The 18,802-nt window shown below is 40.2% G+C and overlaps 1 protein-coding gene across 5 annotated transcripts in view; it reads left to right on the plus strand.

Moving 5' to 3' along the window:
* The window catches only part of LOC102237337 (VPS10 domain-containing receptor SorCS1-like), a 164,646-nt gene extending 146,151 nt beyond the window's left edge, over positions 1-18,495 (plus strand). Inside the window, exons 18-28 of one of the 5 annotated variants that reach the window (XM_023333700.1) lie at positions 1,247-1,418; positions 2,988-3,174; positions 3,726-3,859; positions 5,244-5,370; positions 6,306-6,418; positions 8,269-8,403; positions 12,099-12,198; positions 12,594-12,699; positions 13,065-13,222; positions 13,319-13,374; positions 15,584-18,495. In XM_023333700.1, coding sequence (XP_023189468.1) covers positions 1,247-1,418; positions 2,988-3,174; positions 3,726-3,859; positions 5,244-5,370; positions 6,306-6,418; positions 8,269-8,403; positions 12,099-12,198; positions 12,594-12,699; positions 13,065-13,222; positions 13,319-13,347 — 1,261 coding nt within the window. In that variant the 3' untranslated portion in view covers positions 13,348-13,374; positions 15,584-18,495. Of the gene's footprint in view, positions 1-1,246; positions 1,419-2,987; positions 3,175-3,725; positions 3,860-5,243; positions 5,371-6,305; positions 6,419-8,268; positions 8,404-12,098; positions 12,199-12,358; positions 12,444-12,593; positions 12,700-13,064; positions 13,223-13,318; positions 13,375-15,583 lie in introns of those variants that run through there. The other 4 variants (XM_023333699.1, XM_023333698.1, XM_023333702.1 and 1 more) reach the window with 4 other exon arrangements.
* The last annotated feature ends 307 nt before the right edge of the window (positions 18,496-18,802 follow it).

An 18,802-nucleotide genomic window follows, 5' to 3' on the forward strand; every position in this document is an offset into this window, starting at 1 on the left:
AGTCCTGAAGGATTTTGTCCTGCAACTTTAGACACAGACCTGGTCCAACACACACAGTCTAAATGAGTGGATTGCATCCTCAGCATGTTAGGTTCTGTAGTAATGTAGTAATTATTCGGATCCGGTGAGCAAAGCAGAGAAACATCAGGACATCGGCCCTGGAGGACCAGGACATCAGTTTACTGATTTGGCTGATTGATGTCTGTAAAACAAGGAGAACTGAGTGTTCAACATGATAATTCATAACAACACAGAACCTGTTCTGCTGATGGCGCCGTAAAGTTTTACAGAACAGCAGCGACAAGGACAGCGGAGGAGGAAACGTGTCTGCAGCACAAAAGTTTGTTTCTAACTAAAGCAAACAGTCGGAAGGACAAACTGTAGTAAACAGAACATGTTGGCAGGAAAAGGAGACAAAAAGGAAACAGAATGTCATCTGAGGTGAAGTTTAATAAATAATCATAGCGAATACAACGACAGGAAGACAGACTCTTATCGGTTCTCACAGGTTTAAATGTCTTTTTAGTCACATTTGAAGATGATAGATTTATATTTATATTTTAAATGAGTAAAGTTAAATTTTCTAGACAGTGTAAAGCAGGTTCCTGTTAAAAAGGTAAATGATCAAGTGTTAATGAGATCAGGCGTTTGAAAATGTAATGTTCACTTTTTAAGGCTCATCATATGATATGACATGAAGTTATAAAAGTTAAAAAGACAAACTGGTGATATTTAAAAAACAACTGGAGTAACAAACGGAAAACAGCATAAGACCCTCTGTTAGTTAATAGTTAAATAAGACTTAGTTCTGATTAAATAGCAGTAAGTTAGTGGTTAACTAGGAGTTAGTTCATAGTTAAGAAAGATTTAATCAATGGTAAAATAAGAACCAGTTTTTCAGTTATGTAAGAGTTAATTGTTAGTTAAATAATAGTTAGTTAATGATTAAATAGGACTTGGTTAATTATTTAAACGTTAGAAATTAGATACCTAAGAGTTAATAGATGTTAAATAAGAGTTAATCAATGGTTAGCTAAGACAGTTCATGTTACATAACAGTTAGTGGTAAAAAATAACTAATTTAAGAGTTTTTGGTTGAATTAAGTCAGTTGGACATTCAAAGCATTTGTTTAGCCAACAAAATGTAATTTAAATAATAAAGAAGGTTTGAACAGAACCACATAAAGATGCATATTATTGTTTCCATGTGTACATGGTCAGATGGTGTCTGTCCCCCCGCCCTCAGCTACAGGAAGGTGGTGTCCAATAACTGCACAGCAGGAGTGATAGCAGAGTACACGGCCCGGCGACAGCACTGCCCCACCCAGGCTCCCAAAGGCCTCCACCTGGTCACCAGCGAGGGCCGGCTGACCGCCACGCTGGGCGCCAACGTCACCTTCCTGGTTTTCCTGGAGGAGGTGAGCGCGTTCCCAGTCACACCAGCTGCTGAGGCGTTTCATTCAGCAGGGGAAGGAACTTAAATAAACCTTTTAGAATTATAAAATCAATCTGTGAATGTCAACCACGGTGCCCACTGCTTCGTCACATCCAAGAAAATGTTCCTGGCTAAGCCGTTTCCATGGAGACCACAACTCTTTGGTCGAACTGAAATGCTGTTATTTTCACACTCTGTGTCCATTGGTTTTGTTCGTGTTCTGGTTCAGAACAAAGAATGGACCCAAACGTTTCAAAAGAGGAGAGTGAATTTATTACTGCCAATCAAAAAGCTTTCAGCTCCAAATCATCAACCAGAAAAAGCAGACAGAGCTTCGCATGCAGAGTGGAAAGAGCACAAGTTTATTTTTCTGACTGAAGTTTAGAAAATCTGATTAAATGGAAACTCTGGTCAAGTGAACCACCAACATTAATTAATCTCTTCCTTCCTTTGGATTTTAAACTCAAAGGTCCAATGTGAGTGGTGCCGCTTCAACATTACGTGTAATAAAAAATAAAGTTTATTCTTTGTTTAAACAAAAGAAATCAAGTTATTGTCTTGCATTGAATAGAGCCTGTAATGTCATAAAAACTAAAAACATTTTTTTATAATCATAAGTGAAGAATCTGTTTTTGTTTCAGTTCAAATGAACTCTTAAGTGACAAACCTTCAGCGAAGCCTCGTGTGAAAAGTCCAGCAGAAAAATGCTGCTGTGTGAAACACAACAGGAAGATTAATTTGCCAATTTCTTCCATTTGAAATGGAATCGTTCTGACTTTGAGTGTAAACACAGCATCACATCTGCACTGCTTTCTCTGCTGGAATAGTGAGCACAACTCAGGTCGTCTTCACAGAACATCATTTGCACAGAGTTACAGTTCAGCCTCATACGGGACATATTGGTTGGTTCTGCTGTAAAATGGTTTGATCCATATCTGGACCCAGTTAAAAACAGGAGAATGAGTCCAAACTTCTCAGAATAACGTGAATATTATCCAATCAGTTTCTTAATGAACTTAAATTTTGTAAGTATGTTTTTTTATTCAAACATGATTAATTAATTATTGACCTTGATTGAAAGATGTTAATTGAGTCCCATCACTATTTATTTTTTGTAATCTAAAGAAATCCTTTGAGTAAATGTTGTATAATCAGAATATATGAATAGAATTGACAATTTCCACACTTTTCTTCACATCGAAACATGTATGATGCTACTTAGCATCATTCGTCCATAAAGTAACATTGAGATTTATGTAGTGCTGTTTCAATGTTTCTTAGTTTTAAAGGTACATTTCAGTAAATCATTGTAAACACTAAGATGTACAGAAACAACATGAAAGTTAATAAATCCTGTTGGTTAAAAGTGGAATTTGAAAATGTCCAGATTTATGGTAAATTACAACATTTCTAAACGATCCACCATGCAGTCTTACAGGCTCTGTATTTAAAGCAAACTAAATCCAGGCTGTCTGCAGTCTCCGGATGTGTTTTTATCGTGAAGAAAACATGAAGTCCTGCAGATTAAACCTGAAGTGTTTGTCCTGTGCAGGGAGACGGAGCGAGGACCAGCATCACGGTGGACTTTGGAGATGGTCACGCTCTGACGTACTCCAACGTGAGCTCCATCGAGGACGGCATCAAGCACATCTACAAATCCGTGGGAATCTACCGGGTGACGGCCACCGGGGAGAACAGCCTCGGTTCTGAGACCGCCACGCTCTTCCTGCACGTCACATGTGAGTTTTTATTAAAAAATAACAACAATAACACAAAAAACCTCTGCTTTCATTCACGGAGGACTGTCCTCCATTTTTCTAATCTTCCTCTTTTTCCCACTCTTTATCACCTTGTGTGGAATTGCTGCTGTCACTTCACCGCGTTCGAGGCTTTATCTCCTCAGAACCCGTCCAGAATCGAACAAACAAACAGAGATAGAACAAACCTCATTACGCTTCCTCTCAAGTCAGCTGCTGCCTCGTATGGATGAGGCCTGACAACTTCTGCTCCATAGTAGATGTAAAAGGAACTGACTTACTGATCAGGGAGCCCTCCGCCCCCGCCGCCGATCTGCCAGCCGTGTGTGACAGCCACGCTCACAGAGTCACTGCAGACCCCAGAGGGCGGCAGAGGAAAATAACCCACAGATGGCAGCTATTGGTTCAGATTCAGCAGAGAATTCTGCGCTAATTTCTTCTCTTCATTTGAGCTAATAAAGTTGTTTGTGAGTTTTTGAATGTAGCAGCAGAGCGTGGAGTTCACTCTGTGATGCATGTGTGTGTCTGAGCAGGTCAGCTGGAGCATATCCATCTCTCTGCTCCCTTTGTGGCGGTGAGGAACAAGGAAGTGAACCTGACCGCCGTTCTGCATCCCAGCCAAGTGGGAACGGTCACCTACATCTGGTGGATCGGAAATAACACCGAGGTACGGTGAACGCGCTCCTTCTGCTTCTCTCTGTGTCCGTTTGTAATTAAGAAGTAGGTTGCTGACTCTGTTGTTCCGTGCAGCTATATTTGTTGGCGCCGGCTGCAGAAAATCGAGGCCTTGTTAATCAGCACTGATAACAGTTGCAGAATGTGCTGATGAACCATAAGCTTAAAGTGTCTCGATTGCTAAGTTATGGAGAATCTTAAAGCCATCTGCATACAGAGCAGAGCAGAGTGGAGTGGAGTGGAGGTCCACTCAGCAGCAGGAGTTCTTTGACCCGTTTTAACATCCTGATGGCTTCAGCTAGCAACGAGCTCTCAGGAGCATCTTCTGGGTGTGTAAACTGTGGTATCGGCTCGTCTTCAAAAACAGCAAAACTCCACAGTGAATGTTGTAACCAGAAGCTTACAGACACCAAGGAGGTCAGTTAGAGTTACCAAAATGATTTCTGTTTGATAAATGCCACAATGATGAGAGAAGGGATGTGTTAGAGACAAATCACACAAGTATAGACGTGATGGGAAAGTCCAGTCATCACATCATTCAGGAAAGAGACAAATTCTGGGAAGTGCACCAGAAATGCATGGACATAATGTCCTGAAGGCAGAACATTAACTTCCATTAAGACGTTAAAGCTTTGGCACAAATGAGTCTTCCAGATCGATGATTCTCAGAAAAACAGCAAATTAGTGAAAAGGTGGAACCGGGTGGATCTGGTGGATCTGGTGGTCCGGGTGGATCTGGCAACAAAGTCTGGCAGAAAATATTTTAGGAAAAGTTAGTTTGGATAGTTTTATTCCATTAATAACTGAAATCATTTGAAAATTAAAGTTTGTGTTTAGAAGAGAAATCTCTAGTCAAACAGTTGGTGCATTAAGTAATCCAGGACCAGAACCTGTCTGTCTGTCCCGCTCCGGCTGTCTGGCTCTCTGCTGTGTGAAAGTGTTTGTGTTGGGATCAGGACAGCCTGTTCTGTCAGCCGGAGACGTTGGTTCTGATGTCAGTCCGTCCTGCTGGGTTTCCTTACAGAGCCATGTTAGCCTTCTGCTGATGTCTGACTCTCAGGGGAACGCTCGGACTGACTGGCTCTGTGTGTGTGTGTGTGTGTGTGTGTGGGTGTGTGTGTGTGTGTGTGTGTGTGTGCGTGCGTGCGTGCGTGCGTGCGTGCGTGCGTGCGTGTGTGTGTGCGTGTGTGTGTGCGTGTGTGTGTGTGTGTGTGTGTGCGTGTGTGTGTGTGTGTGTGTGTGTGTGTGTGTGTGGGTGTGTGTGTGTGTGTGTGTGTGTGTGGGTGTGTGTGTGTGTGTGTGTGCGTGCGTGCGTGCGTGCGTGCGTGCGTGTGTGTGTGCGTGTGTGTGTGCGTGTGTGTGTGTGTGTTCTCCAGCAGCCTGTTATCACCCTGGAGGGAAGCGTGGCGTGTACCTTCTCCAGGGAAGGGATCAATACAGTCACGGTGCAGGTGTCTGCTGGGAACGCCATCCTGCAGGACAGGAAAACTATCGCTGTCCACGGTGAGTTGAGACTCTGAACAAGAAGTCACAACAACAAGCAGGAGGCGCCACCATCACTTCACACACTCCACCTGCTTTCCTTATTATGAGAGCCACTGATCTACAGGCTTCACTGATTACAGTGGAAACAGTCTAACGTCTGATAGAAAGCAGGAATGCAGCGCTGCCCCTCCCTCACTTGTTGCTCCACATGCTGCTAAGCTAGCTGGCTAACTTACAAGAAAGAGACTGTAGAAATATTTCTGGCTACAAAAAGTAAAGTCATGGCATGGACACTAAAATCTTAAGATAAAACTATTAGTAAACTAAAAGGTTTTCCTCTCTACTGTCGCTACATGCATACTCTGAATCAGAGATTTCATCTGCTGAAATCTGCTGTTTTTTGACCAATTTAAATAATAAATTGAATTTGATAACTGTGACCAATTGAAATCAATGGAGAACTGGACTAAATTTTCTTTTTATTGTAGTTTTATTTACATTTATTTTTCCTTTATTTTACCAAGGAAATTAGTTGAGAACAAATTCTAATTTTCAAAGTTGTCAGGAAGCATCAGAACATCCTAGAACAGAGAACAAAATAATAACATAAAACAGTCAAAATATACAACAATATTCATATTGACTTAATGTACTATTTGCTCATAATCCAGCTGTTTTTAAAAGCACATTGAACAAGTAGGATGGATTTTACTGAGTTGTAGCCGATTTCTGGGTTTTGATTGAAATACTAATAATTGTAATTTATTTATTACATTTTTTTGTCAAGTCCCACCACTGGTTCTGACAGTTTTCTGTATCATTGTGTCTGTGACCCCAAGACCTGAATTTAAAATTAAAAACTGATGATTTCCTTTAGAAAAATGTTACTTCATGAGGAGCTGAAGCTAAAAAACGTCAGTGAAAAATCCTCACGTTATGTTTGCTTCGTGCAGATTATTTCCGATCCCACCTGCTGGCCTTCTCCGCCAACCTGGATGAACACAACCCGGACGTGGCTGAGTGGAGGCAGGATGTGAGCCGGGTGATCCGGAACGCTCTGATCCAGGTGAAGCTCGCTCTCTGAGCTGCTGCTTTCTGCTGCTCAACTCCTTACAGGTTTGACTTTTACCATGATAAATGGTCAGAAGGAGAACTGGGAAGGTGGAAGTAATACTGGAGCAGTTCTCCTGAACTGTGAGAGTTCAGGACCGGACCGAATAAACATCAGAACTCCTGGTCCTGCGGTGACCCGAGGAGACGCTGGCAGATGAGCCAAACACAAACTGTCAGGTGGCAGAAATGATTCCAGCTCACATGGCATGTCGGAGACAGAGTCGGACTCATTAACCGGTTCTTGACACTTCTTCAGGATTCCGATATATTTCCGATTCTTCGGAAGCAGCTCTCTGCCTCTTGCATCATCCTTTCACACTTTTTTGATTCTGCAAAATCAAAATTGATGCCAGAAATACATCCGCCGCTCCAATCTTCACTGAGCACGACTGGCTTGTTATTTCTTTCTGACATGATTATTTTTTCTGTTTGTTTTTATTTTTATTCCTGGTGACAACCTCAGCCTTGAAGGTGGAACGCAGCGAGAGGAAAAACTGAGATGAAAATCTGATTTGATGACTTTCTGTTGAGTGATCAGTGAGGCTGAAGCTCATAGAGGGAAGTGGAAGAAGAACCAGCGACTCCTGCAGGAGGCAGTGGAACATTTCCTCATCTCTTCATTGATTTATTTTACACTGATATGAAAGGAGAGGATCATTTTTACATTATGTAACTGAGAACTGAAGTTCACAAACCTGTTTGACTTAAAATCAGTCAGTTACCTTCACTGGTAACACTGGCAAAAACCTGTAAAAATCCACTTTCAGAAATGATTGTTTTAACTGAATAATTACAAACCTGACTTATGATTACCCCTTCTGTGAATCCTTGAAAAACCTTCTTTTTGGTCCCTGTTGATCCTGCTGGGTGTTTTGGATATTTATCCTGCTACAAGATCCAGTTTCATTTTTCCATTTTCAGATGTTTTATTTCAAGTTCCCTGGTGTTTTTAAGGGAGTGTCTAAATTCAGGGGCTGCATCTTTCCAAGGCCGATTATGTCACAGCGATGAGCCAAAAGCTGCTCAGGTTTTAAGGCTCCACAAATCATAATGTTCTCCTTTTTTTCCACATTTGAAGGACGAGTGTGGAGCATCCTTCTCTGCCTGCTCAATCCTAAGATTCATTGCCCTCCACCATTTTTAGAGCAATGGCGGACGAAGCGGCAGCTGTTGTGGAGAGGAGTACAGTTTTAAATATGTCTGTTAAAATCTGGCAGTAAGTTAAAAGCTAAAGCTTTTGTGTTGTTTGAGATCCATTTTTACCTGCTTGTGTTCCTCATCTTATTTTGAGCCACTGTGTCTAAAAATGTCATCGTTTGCATAAACTTATATATTGTTTCGTTATATTTTTAGGATGTGTCGGTTTATGTTTTTACAGCAGATTTTATGAAGACATTTTTGTTGGTAGTATCTCATCTTTACATAATGATTTAAATATGTGCTTCCAATCACTGATTCATGTCAGATTGCTGATCAAAATGTGTTTTATAACAAACATAATAATAGTTCAACCTGCTTCCTGAACCTCATTAAAAGCCTTCAGTTCTCATAAACTCTCATTTTCTGCTCCGTCTCCCTCAGGACATTTATTATTATTTCAGTAAATAACTGAAAACTAAAGCAGTTTTAAAAAATTCAGATGTCTAAAAATACATCTAAAACATTTTCAGCAGTTTTTGGGGCACAGATATTTAGTTTAATAACAGGGACAGAAAAGTCATGAGGTCGGTTCCATCTGTCCTCTGATGAAGTTTTAATCTGAGCTTCTGATCTGAGCAGCTCCTGTCTCTCGTCTCCTTGCAGGCGACAGGCGTGCGGGAGGACCTGCTCCTGGTCTCCATCCTGCCAGGTTTACCAACAGCAGCCGAGTTTTTCCTGCTGCCTGACAAGCAGCTCACCGAGGGGAAAGCAGAGAAGAGCTCGGCTCATTTAGATCAGGTGAGGCGGCAGCGTCGTCCTCCAGCCTCTGAGTGGGCGGATGGATGTCACCTTGTTATCCTCGCTCTAACTTTAACACAACACACGGCTGCGGACCGTCTGTTCCTGCTTTGTGACTCACTGAGAGTCTTTTCATAGCAGCAGCTTGTCCAGTAATGGCTCCTGAAAATTTAAACCTGCAGCTTCAAGTTCCTAATCCCCACCAGCAGATGTCACTATGAATCTGCTGGAGAATGTTTCTTTTTTTAGGAGTCTAATTTTGGAAAATGCTTGAAGAATCGACTAATCAATAAACCTGACAAGCATTATGAGTGAAAGGACTGACTTTTAACCTTACATGATGTTGGGGGGAGCAGAGAAAGAAATGTTCAGCATCACTCGACATGAAGCAGAGCTGCTCGGTCTAAACTAACGGATGATGATCGATGTTAATGCCGGGAAGAATCCATGGATAGAAATCCTCCATCTTTCCCCTTCTTCCTCCCTCCTGCTTGATCTTCTGGAAAGTTCCACCTCCCTCCAAGCCGGCCATAAATCTTCATTCAAGGCTGGCGTCCTTAAAGTGCGAAGTTGGCTCCGCTTGTAAGAATGTAAAACAGATTTCACTGACCCTGGTATGCTAACGGTGAGAAAGTAATTAGTCAAAGCACAGACTAAATTTAAACAGCACAAAGGGGAGCATGAAGCAGTACAGGAATTACTCATATCACAATTAATTTAGCAAATGAGGCAGATAAGATAAATGAAGTCTCTGCAGCAGAGAGAGAGGAAGTGTTTGCTTTAATTATGCAGCTCCTTATTGGCTTCTTTTATGAATATGATTTAAAAACAGCAACATTTCATTTGTAGATTGTGTAGGAGCTCCGGTGAAGAGGTCTGTCTGTGTGGATCAGCTGGGATGGTTCTCCAGTTTAGCTCCGGGTCTCGGTAATCTTCCCAGGCTGGATCCCAGTTCATCTGTCTGAAAGCAGAGATCAAGCTGCCTGCGTTGCATTATGCATCATGGAGGAAAAGGTCCTGCAGACAAAGACTCTTCCAGGAACTGCGTTCACATGTGTGGGCGGGTCAGGGCCGCGCTGATAAGGCTCCGTATTTAAAGTGCATTCAGCGTTAAGATAGTTTCAGAGGCTGCAGGAACGTTCTCCAGGTCAGGGCTGATAAACGTTGTGCTGCACGTTTTTATTTCATGTTTTTATCCACTTCATTTGACCTTCTCAGAAAAAACAACAGATTTGTAGAGACTGTTTTAGTTCTAGGTTGTTTTCATAAACACTGCATGAGTCAGTACTTCAGCATCAACAGGTGAATTTCTTATGGGACTGGATGGAAATTAGCATCTTGCTAAATCCAGAGTATTTACTACAATTTCTACATATTCATTCATTTCCCTTATTCCATTCAAATCAAATAAATTCAAAAATTTAAATGAACATGTCCAATAATAATCACTTTGTATTACTGGTTTTATACTAATACTATTATTAGTATCATACTAATAATACAATGTGATTATTATTGCACTTATACTGTATTTACTTTTAATTTTCTAATATTTTTTGACCACTGGGGACATTTAATGATGAATTCAATTTCTTGACCTTTAAATTATTGATTTGTATGCTAACACCAGTGAACCTCTTGAGCTTTTCTCCCTCAAAAATAAATAAAAAATGTGATTTTCACACAGTTTATTTTTATACCTGAAAAAACAACATAAAATAATGAGTTTGCAGCAAAGTAATGTTGATGTGAAAAAACAATTGTCATTTTCAGGGGTTCAGGAAATCTCTTGAGGGGTATGAATACTTCTGAGCACCATTTTAAGGAGACAGATTGAGAAGCAATTTGATCCTGATTCAGTAGAATATCGTTAATTTTACACCCTTGATCCTGATGTGCGTGCCCTACTGAGAATGAGCACATCAAAAGTATTTGCTTCAGAAATGGATCTCCTAGTGTAGAACCTGCTAACTAGTGTTTGAATCCTCTAGTAGACGTGAGAAGATAATAAAAAGTCTCACAGGAGCTTTAGCTCCAATAAACTGATTCCTAATGAGTTGTTTGCTGAAAACTCTGCATTTCTCCTGCAAACTTTAAACTTACAGAAACTGGAAAACAGAGGTCAGTTCTTTAAGCGTCCTGTTATTGGAGCGTTATTGACGCAGTTGGTTTTACTGTATTTATAACAAGCCCAACTTGTCTTTGTTAGAGAAGAGTCTGGTGATCTGATAGCACTTGCATATGAAGTTTGAAATGGTTAATGTGTAGAAACACTGAAATCTAGATAAGAAATGTGTGTTGAACTTTTGATTTAGTTTCAAACTCGAGTGAAAACAATCAGTCGGGCTAGCTGAGCCTTTTCATCCATCCTAACAGCTTTTTCAACACTTTCACACATTATTAGTTTCCTTTTTCTCCAACCTGTTTTTATCTTTCACTTTTCAGTCATTTCAGTCAGATTTTGCATCTGGTGTTATGGGAACTAAAATCTTATTTTCCTGTCAGTCAGACTGTGTTATCGCTGGTATTTCTCATTGATTCATCTAAATAAATGGGAACACATTGTCTCCTAGCGACAGAGCGCTGGTTACACAGAGCCTCACACTTTAATGCAGAGTTCTGTGGTTTGTGACGATACAACACTTCATCAGCTGAACTGAAGCTACTTGACGTACAATGTGTGAAATTGCATCCATGTACTGCTGTGACTGAGTCCATATGATGAAAACAATGTAAATGCTTGTTTTAGACAACATGCTGGGTGATGATATTTCCTTTCATCTAAAACTGTATAAATTGTATCTCAGGTATTGCAGGCACACAAACAATATCATCACATCTCTGTGGAGAGAGATTCAAACTTCTCAACATTTCAGTCGCCTGTTGACATCCGACTGAATCCTAATGGACCCGTAAAACCCGCTGAACCTCCTACACCTTCAACTATTTCACTTGAATTACCATAAGCCTTCACAATAATGCTCTACAAATATATCAACGTTTGTGGTTGAAACAAAAAAAAAAACCTTGCTAAAGATCAAAAGGGGTGTAAATACTTTTGCAGGACTCTGCGGTGCAACTTGGGCCTAAAACAAATCAGTAATCGAGCTGATTGATAAAACATTAAAGAAAGGCTCGATATAAACCTTAAATATACAAAGTTGTGTCTGGAACCTGCTGAAGTTTGCACTGAGGATATAAAGAATTGTTTTTGTTTATTTGTTTGTTTATATTTCTTTTTCATGGCTTATTCTTTAAATAGTAATATTCAATATGACAAAGGAGAGATTTTGAGAATTTGTATTTCAATACCTATTGTATTTATTTGACATCAGTAAAATAATATTTTCATATTTGTTCAGTTTTCCTGAGATGCTTAAAGTTGTTATGCGTCTTTTGTCCAAAACGGTTGTTTAACTTTTAAAAGTAAATCTTTAAAATAAAAAATAATGTGATTCCTTCAGATCTCACTTAATCCTAATGGACCCGTAAAACCCGCTGAACCTCCTACACCTTCAACTACTTCACTTAAATTACTATAAGCCTTAATGAATCCTATTGGACCACAGACACTAAAGACCAACAAAAATAAGTATTTGTTTTGTCTGGTGATATATCCATCGATATGAAACATTACATTGTGACAGGTGTGTTTCCATAGCACCCAGCCCAGGTCATGTGTTTTCTGTCGCCAGCTCTCTGACCTCCTGCTGAACGCCTTGAATCAGAACCTGGTCCAGTTCACGCTGCGGCCGGGGGTCCAGGTCACCGTGTACGCCGCTCACCTGTCTGCAGGTAAGGCCGCCGTCCGCCTGCTCACCATGTACCTTCAGCACAAACATGAAGCATGTGGCCAGGCTCAGTGACAGTCAGGTTTATATTTCATATTTTTATTGCCCCACCCCCTCTCGACTAATAACTCCACCCCTGTGTCTGATTGGCTCCCACCATGTAGCTACACAGAGACATTCAGAGACGTATGTGTGCCTCTTCCTTTTGGGGATGCTGCTACTGTCCTAAAGGGGCTTTTAAGCTAAAGAGTAAGAGAAGTCCATATATTAAACTGATTCATCACATGGGTCTCATTTCTGTTCACTGCTCGTTGCATGAGGCAGCAGGCTGCTAATACACCTCATCTAACTCTGCTGTGTTGTTCACACGCTGCGGTTTCTGTCTCCCTGTCTCTGCAGCGCCCCTGGTGGACACCAGCGAGAACCACAGTGGCTCTGCCATGCTAATGCTGCTCTCTGTAGTGGTTGCGGGTTTAGCTGTGTTTGTCATCTACAAATTTAAGAGGTAAAGTTTTCCTGAAGCTCGACACACAAACGGCTGACAGCTGCTGATCAGGTCATCAAAAAGAAATGTCAGTCAGCCTTCAGCTGCTTTCAGGATGAAGGCCTGACCTTTCTGAAATGTTAAACCGTGTTTCCTTGCTGAGGTGGCATTCAGAGGGAAAATCATATGAAGGGTCATGAAGATTAATAGAAAAATGAAACATTTATTAGCCTTAACAGTTTTTATATCTGCTGAATCCCATCCACACGCTGGTTGACATGGAGCAAACATTCAGTTAAAGGTTGCTAAAACCAGCCCGATCCATCATGTGTTCCTGGTAGTTTCCTCTCTCTTTCTGTCTGCCTCACTGTAAATCTTTCCTCAAGGAAGATCCCAGGCCTCAACGTCTATGCGCAGATGCAGAACGACAAAGAACCAGAAATGATGAGTCCAGCCAATCCCTCAGAGGCCACGCCCAGCTCACCGCAGGACTTGGTGCCTTCTCTGGAGATTCTGGACACCGAGTTGAACTCGCGGCCCATCGGTGAGTGACCTCTGACCTCATCCGAGCCTCCCATCTCGTCTCACGGCTGTTCCGCCCCATCCTGTGGCTCATCCTGTGCTTTCTGTTGTTTCTCAGTGAAGTGGTCCAGACTGCAGGAGAAGTAGACATAAACAGATCAGTGGCTGTTAGTGGTACGGTCAACACGCTGCCCTCTCCTCTCTGAACGGGTCAACATGAGACTCGCAACCTCACATTAATACGGAACGATATAAGTGCCAACACTTCTTATTAAACACTTTATGAATGCTTTCTGTAAAATCACAAAATTATTTTTGAAAACACTAAGTTATTATTTATTTATGTGTTTGATTATTTTAATCTCAACTTTTGGTTCTTGGATTTACAAGATTTATTCGACTTTGTCTTTTTCTGACTTTTATTTTTTAACGATATTTTAACGTATTAGATACTTTAATTAGTTTTATTTCTCGTTAATCACTGGATTATTTGCTTTTATTACTATATTTGAGTCACACCTTTTTCTGTTTTTCTGCCTTCCTGTTATTCCATACTTATGATTTCTAAAACCACATTCAATTCAATTCCAAAATACTTTATTTATCCCAATGGAAAATTAAACATTGACATAATTCAGATCACTCTATGATTTCCAAAGAATCATTATGGATGGTGACGCTGTGGGTAGGAAGGATCTCCAGTAGCAGTCAGTCTTCAAACAAATCGGAAGAGGCCTCTGACTGATTTGTTGCATGACAGTCTCATAATTGTCATAAAGTGCCAAAAACTTGATCTACAGGCAGCACATACAAACAAACAAAAATTGATTATACTTCATATAAACTGTCTGATCATAAAAGGAGCAAAGATCCTTCCTGCTGCACAGCATCTAAATGCAGAGGGAGTAATTATTAAAACATTCAACATCAAAACCAGAAAATGTTCAAAGTTTAGGAGAAGATCCAATCAGAGCTAACGTCACAGAGCTGCTCCACCATCAGCCGCTCAATTCTGGAAACGTCTGTCCTGTTCAGAGAAGGCCCAGCGTTTAGTTTATGTGCAACTGATGGACCAGAGTAACTGCAGAACTTTAATGTTTCTGGCTTTAAAAGGAGCATAATATGCCTCATTTCAGATTTCATGCCTCATCTGTCTGAGTTTGTTCTGATTTATCATCCATCAGTTCTTCCTGTAAAGAGTGATTGTATCTCTGAGATTCAGTCATGACCAACATTTCTGGTCGACACAAAATCTTTTATCTTCAGTTTTACTGCCATTCGTTCACATTTTTTAGATAATTCTGCAGAGTGATCAAAGTAAAAACAAAAATCTCTCTTCACTCTATTTTAGCTGATTCATTAAAGTTCATCTCAGTCTTCTGAAAATTTCTGACATCCACAGAAAAGCTTCTTCTGTTTCAGTCCAAATGTAAGAAGAGTCATTGTGCTCAAGCTGTCCTAGTTCAGCTCCATCAGAACCAGGACATGGATCCAAACTGCAGCGTTTGTCCTGGAGTAAATGACCAAACTGTGATGTGGTTTTGATGTTGTCTTAATATCTTCTTCTTCTCTGAATGGCCTATCAGACCATGTTGATACAGGACTGTTGGTGATAACACTTAGCATCATCTTAACTTGCCTTTTGTGTTCAATCTGGGTTTAACTCACACATTTCACACCAAACATCTTCATCTCTGGGATGCAGAATCTCCTCTTCCTGAGCGTTATGATGCTTTATATGCATGAAGATAACAGAAGAACATGATAACTTCTGGAGTCTGGAAATTCACTCCTAAGGATGAACCGGACCTGTGGAGGTCCACAGGTCTCTTCCTCATATTTAACATGATTTCTGTTGAATTTATGACTTTAAAGGAAGCAATAAGTTGAAGGTTTTACCTGAAACATATCTGAAGTCTGCCAACAGCTTTTCAGCTAGCATTGAACCTCGTAGAAATATTTAACCAAAAATCTAGAATTAACTTTTTATTTTTTGGAAATTTTTTGAAGTCTTGTTCCACAGAACAGTCCAATCTGCAACGCAGCACAAATTTGCTGTGATGAAAGCAAAGTTATGCAAAACTATGATTATTACTATAATATTACTGAAAAGTTCATTTATTCCAGTAACTTCATGGTATGAATCTGATTATCGATTTTTTTCGACAAGGTTGGATGTTTTCAAGGATGTATTTCTGTTCATTTGGATATTTTTATTATCTACAGATCATAAAAACACATTTAAAATAAAAGATTACTCCAGACCACAAACAACATTTTATTAATGAAACGTTAACACCTGCTTAGAGGTCATTATTTTTGACCAGTGAGCCTTTATATGATGATATTGATCTGTGTTCTGTCTGCTCTGCTCTCCCCTCAGGATGTATGAAACCTCATGTACATGTGAAATTCTCCACAGAACTCCCCACATTCATCGTCTGAACTCTGGACTGGATTGAAACCTCCAGCTCCCATCATGGATTTGATCTTACTTTTGTGTTGATTTTGCGTTTGGATCACGATGGTTTGGAGCTTTACACCTGTGCATGTTGGAGCCGGATGACACATACTGTGCTCTGCTGGAAGCAGAAGAAACTGTGTACAGGTTTTATTTTCTTCTCGTTTCTCCTTCATGTTTTAAAAGAAACATGTTCAGACTTGACTTTGTTTCTGAGTCGAGGAGAATCGCCAGCATGAACGAAACGAAAGTTTGGGATTTTCTCACATCCTGGATCGGTTTGCTGTTTTCTGATGCAAACAGCAAACAGTGTATTATTTATTCATATAAAAATACTTTCATGAAGTACGATGTGGAAGTGAGTGAGACATTTATTTTGTAAATCATGAATGTCTATGTTAGAACTTTGTGTATTTTAATAACAAATGTACTAAAAACAGACACTGTTATAAAATATGACTCAGATATTTCAAAGCTTTTGATCTATTGTCCTCAAAAAGCTGATTTATGGCACAAAGCAGGTTTTCTACTGAAATATTCTGCTTTTCTTTTGGTTTTTACAACAACTTTGAGTTTTCAGGATTAATTTTGCCTTCATGTTTGTTGCCTCTGCTAATATTGATGACACCTGCCAGTTTGTAAAAAGCTCCGTGCTCCATACCCTCCTTCCCACAGCCGGCCCCCCAGCAGAGCTTTCAGGAGCAGAGATAAAGCCGTGTGTGCGGATGGCATCGAGGCTGCCGGTTGGCCTGGAATGACCGCAGGAGGCCAAGTGGAGCGTATCGAGACCCGCGTAGAAAAGTGGGACCTGGAATGAGATCCAGCTGCTTTACAGGAGAAGTCAAAGAGCGTGGCAGCTGGAAAAAAACAGAGACAGATGGAAGTAAGGCGAAGCATTAAGAGCGTTCCAGTGGGCAGAATGAGAGGAGGGGGACTGCTTGAATACTTAATGTGGCCTGTCAAGCTCAAGGCCCGCTAGGGTTGGTGACACATCTGGGTTAATGTTGTGACCCGCTGCAGTGAGGCGGCCGTCTTCATTAGGACATGCTGCAGGAGCGCAGCAGCTGCAGCCGCAGGGCGGCGCGGCTGGCTTGGACCAGACACATGGAAATGCCTGATTGATGCTTTCACAGCTTCTGAGGCAACGCAGCCGGACCTAGTTAGAACATTTTTAAATGAATGTTAGATCCAAACAAAGCTCTTCCAAGTACCGCACCTAGAGAAAGTATTCAGATCCCTGGAAATGTCCTTATTTTGTCACATTACAAACATAACAGTCAGTATTTTATTCCAAGTCGTTGTGATCAACACAAAGGGAAAGTTTGTGGACTTTGGAGTGAAATAGTTTCACGGTTCACGGAGAGTTTCTAAAAGTTTTACTCACCTGCAGACGCTTTCTGGCAGATTCTTCTTTGCAAATTAGTTTAAACTCCGTCACATTGGATGAAAAGCTTTTGAGAACATTTATTTAAAACTCTGAGCTTTGACTAGGCCTTTTTAACACCTAAATGTCCCTTGCCTTTGGCTGCATGTTTGGGGTCAAAGGCCTGCTGGAAGAATCTCCTCTCCAGCCTGAAGTCTTTCTCCAACAGTGATACTTCCTGTATTTTCCTGGGCTTTGATCCAGTTTGTCTTCTCATGAACTCTGACCTGCTTCTGCTGATGAAAGCCTCCCCAAAGTATGATACTGCCACCTCCATGTTTCCTGCTGGGGATGTTCATGGTGATGTTCCTTTTGTATGTTGACCAGAACGTTTTGCACATCACCTCCTTCCATGTTCACCATGTCTCCATCATGTCTGTGGTGAACTGAAAGCAGAACTTTTTCTAACTTTCTTTTTGCTCCTGTTCCATAAAAGTCTAATTAGTGGAGAGTTCCTCTTATAGTTGTCCAGGTTCTCCCACCTGAGCCGCTGATCCCTGCAGATCCTCCAGAGTTACCTTCTTTAATAAATGCTCTCAGTGCCCGGTCCAGTTAAGACGACATTCATTACTGGATCACTCTAATTAGGTGACCTCTGAAGGGAGTCAGTTGCTTTATGCTTGTCAGAATTTTATTTGAAGAAGTTTTTTAGAATTGAATTATTTTCCATCCATTTCTCAAGCGTTACTTTGTGTTGGTCTGTTTCATAAAGTCTCGATAAGACGTTTGTGTTTGTAACACCGACATGTTGATGTGTCGCGGTGTGAAGTTTGCAAAGTGATGAAGATGAAGATGAGGGAAGGAAGTCCCAGCTGTTTCTGCAGGTTTAAAGAAGATCCTTTGGTTCCATCAGAGGTCTTGGAGACAATTGGCCCAGATGTTCAGGAAATGTGCTGAACAGCTGTTGAGAGAACAGGAAGTTGCTCTGAATTTGGATAAACTAGGTTCTAATCTGGGAGATTATCTAAAAGCAGATAAATGAGTTTGGTTGTAACCACAGGCCTTTTTATCCTAAAGTACTGGATTTTACTTCTGGTTCAAAAATAGAAATATGAAGTCACTGAGGTCAGTCTGGATGTTTTGACCGACAAGTATAGAAAATATCACTTGATTTTTATTTTGATGTAGAAAAACAAGTTCATTACTTGAGGTTGGGTTTTGCTTTTGCTGCTGTTGTAATAAGATTAAAACTGATGGAAGAGCTTTTACTCTTCAAACACTGGACCAATATGGATCTGTGTCAGGTTGTTTCAGACGGACCGGATATTGTTCTTATTCAGCATTATCTATGTTGAAAATTAGCTTTTTGCTCACATATGTGGTTTAAATTTATTAATTTATTCTCAATATTTAAACTCAGTCTTGGTCTGATCAGATCAATTTTGATGACATATGTTATTTAGATTGAAGGCAATATATACATGTGTGTGTATATATATATATATATATATATATATATATGTATGTATATATATATATATATATATATATATATATATACAGACATACTGTATATATATATATATATATTATTGTTTGAATATAGATTCAAACAAAACAAATTTGATTTAATGCTTGTGGCCAATTTTTCTGCAGTTAGTTTTTTCTAAGGTTTTACCTGTTGATACAGATCTGATGATAAATATTTTTTATTTAAAAAATTCCCAGTTAACTCCCTCTTAAATCTCTAAATTCTCAAAAAGTTCTAATATTAATAT

The sequence above is a fragment of the Xiphophorus maculatus genome, chromosome 5 (genome assembly GCF_002775205.1).
Source record: "Xiphophorus maculatus strain JP 163 A chromosome 5, X_maculatus-5.0-male, whole genome shotgun sequence".
NCBI lineage: Eukaryota > Metazoa > Chordata > Actinopteri > Cyprinodontiformes > Poeciliidae > Xiphophorus > Xiphophorus maculatus.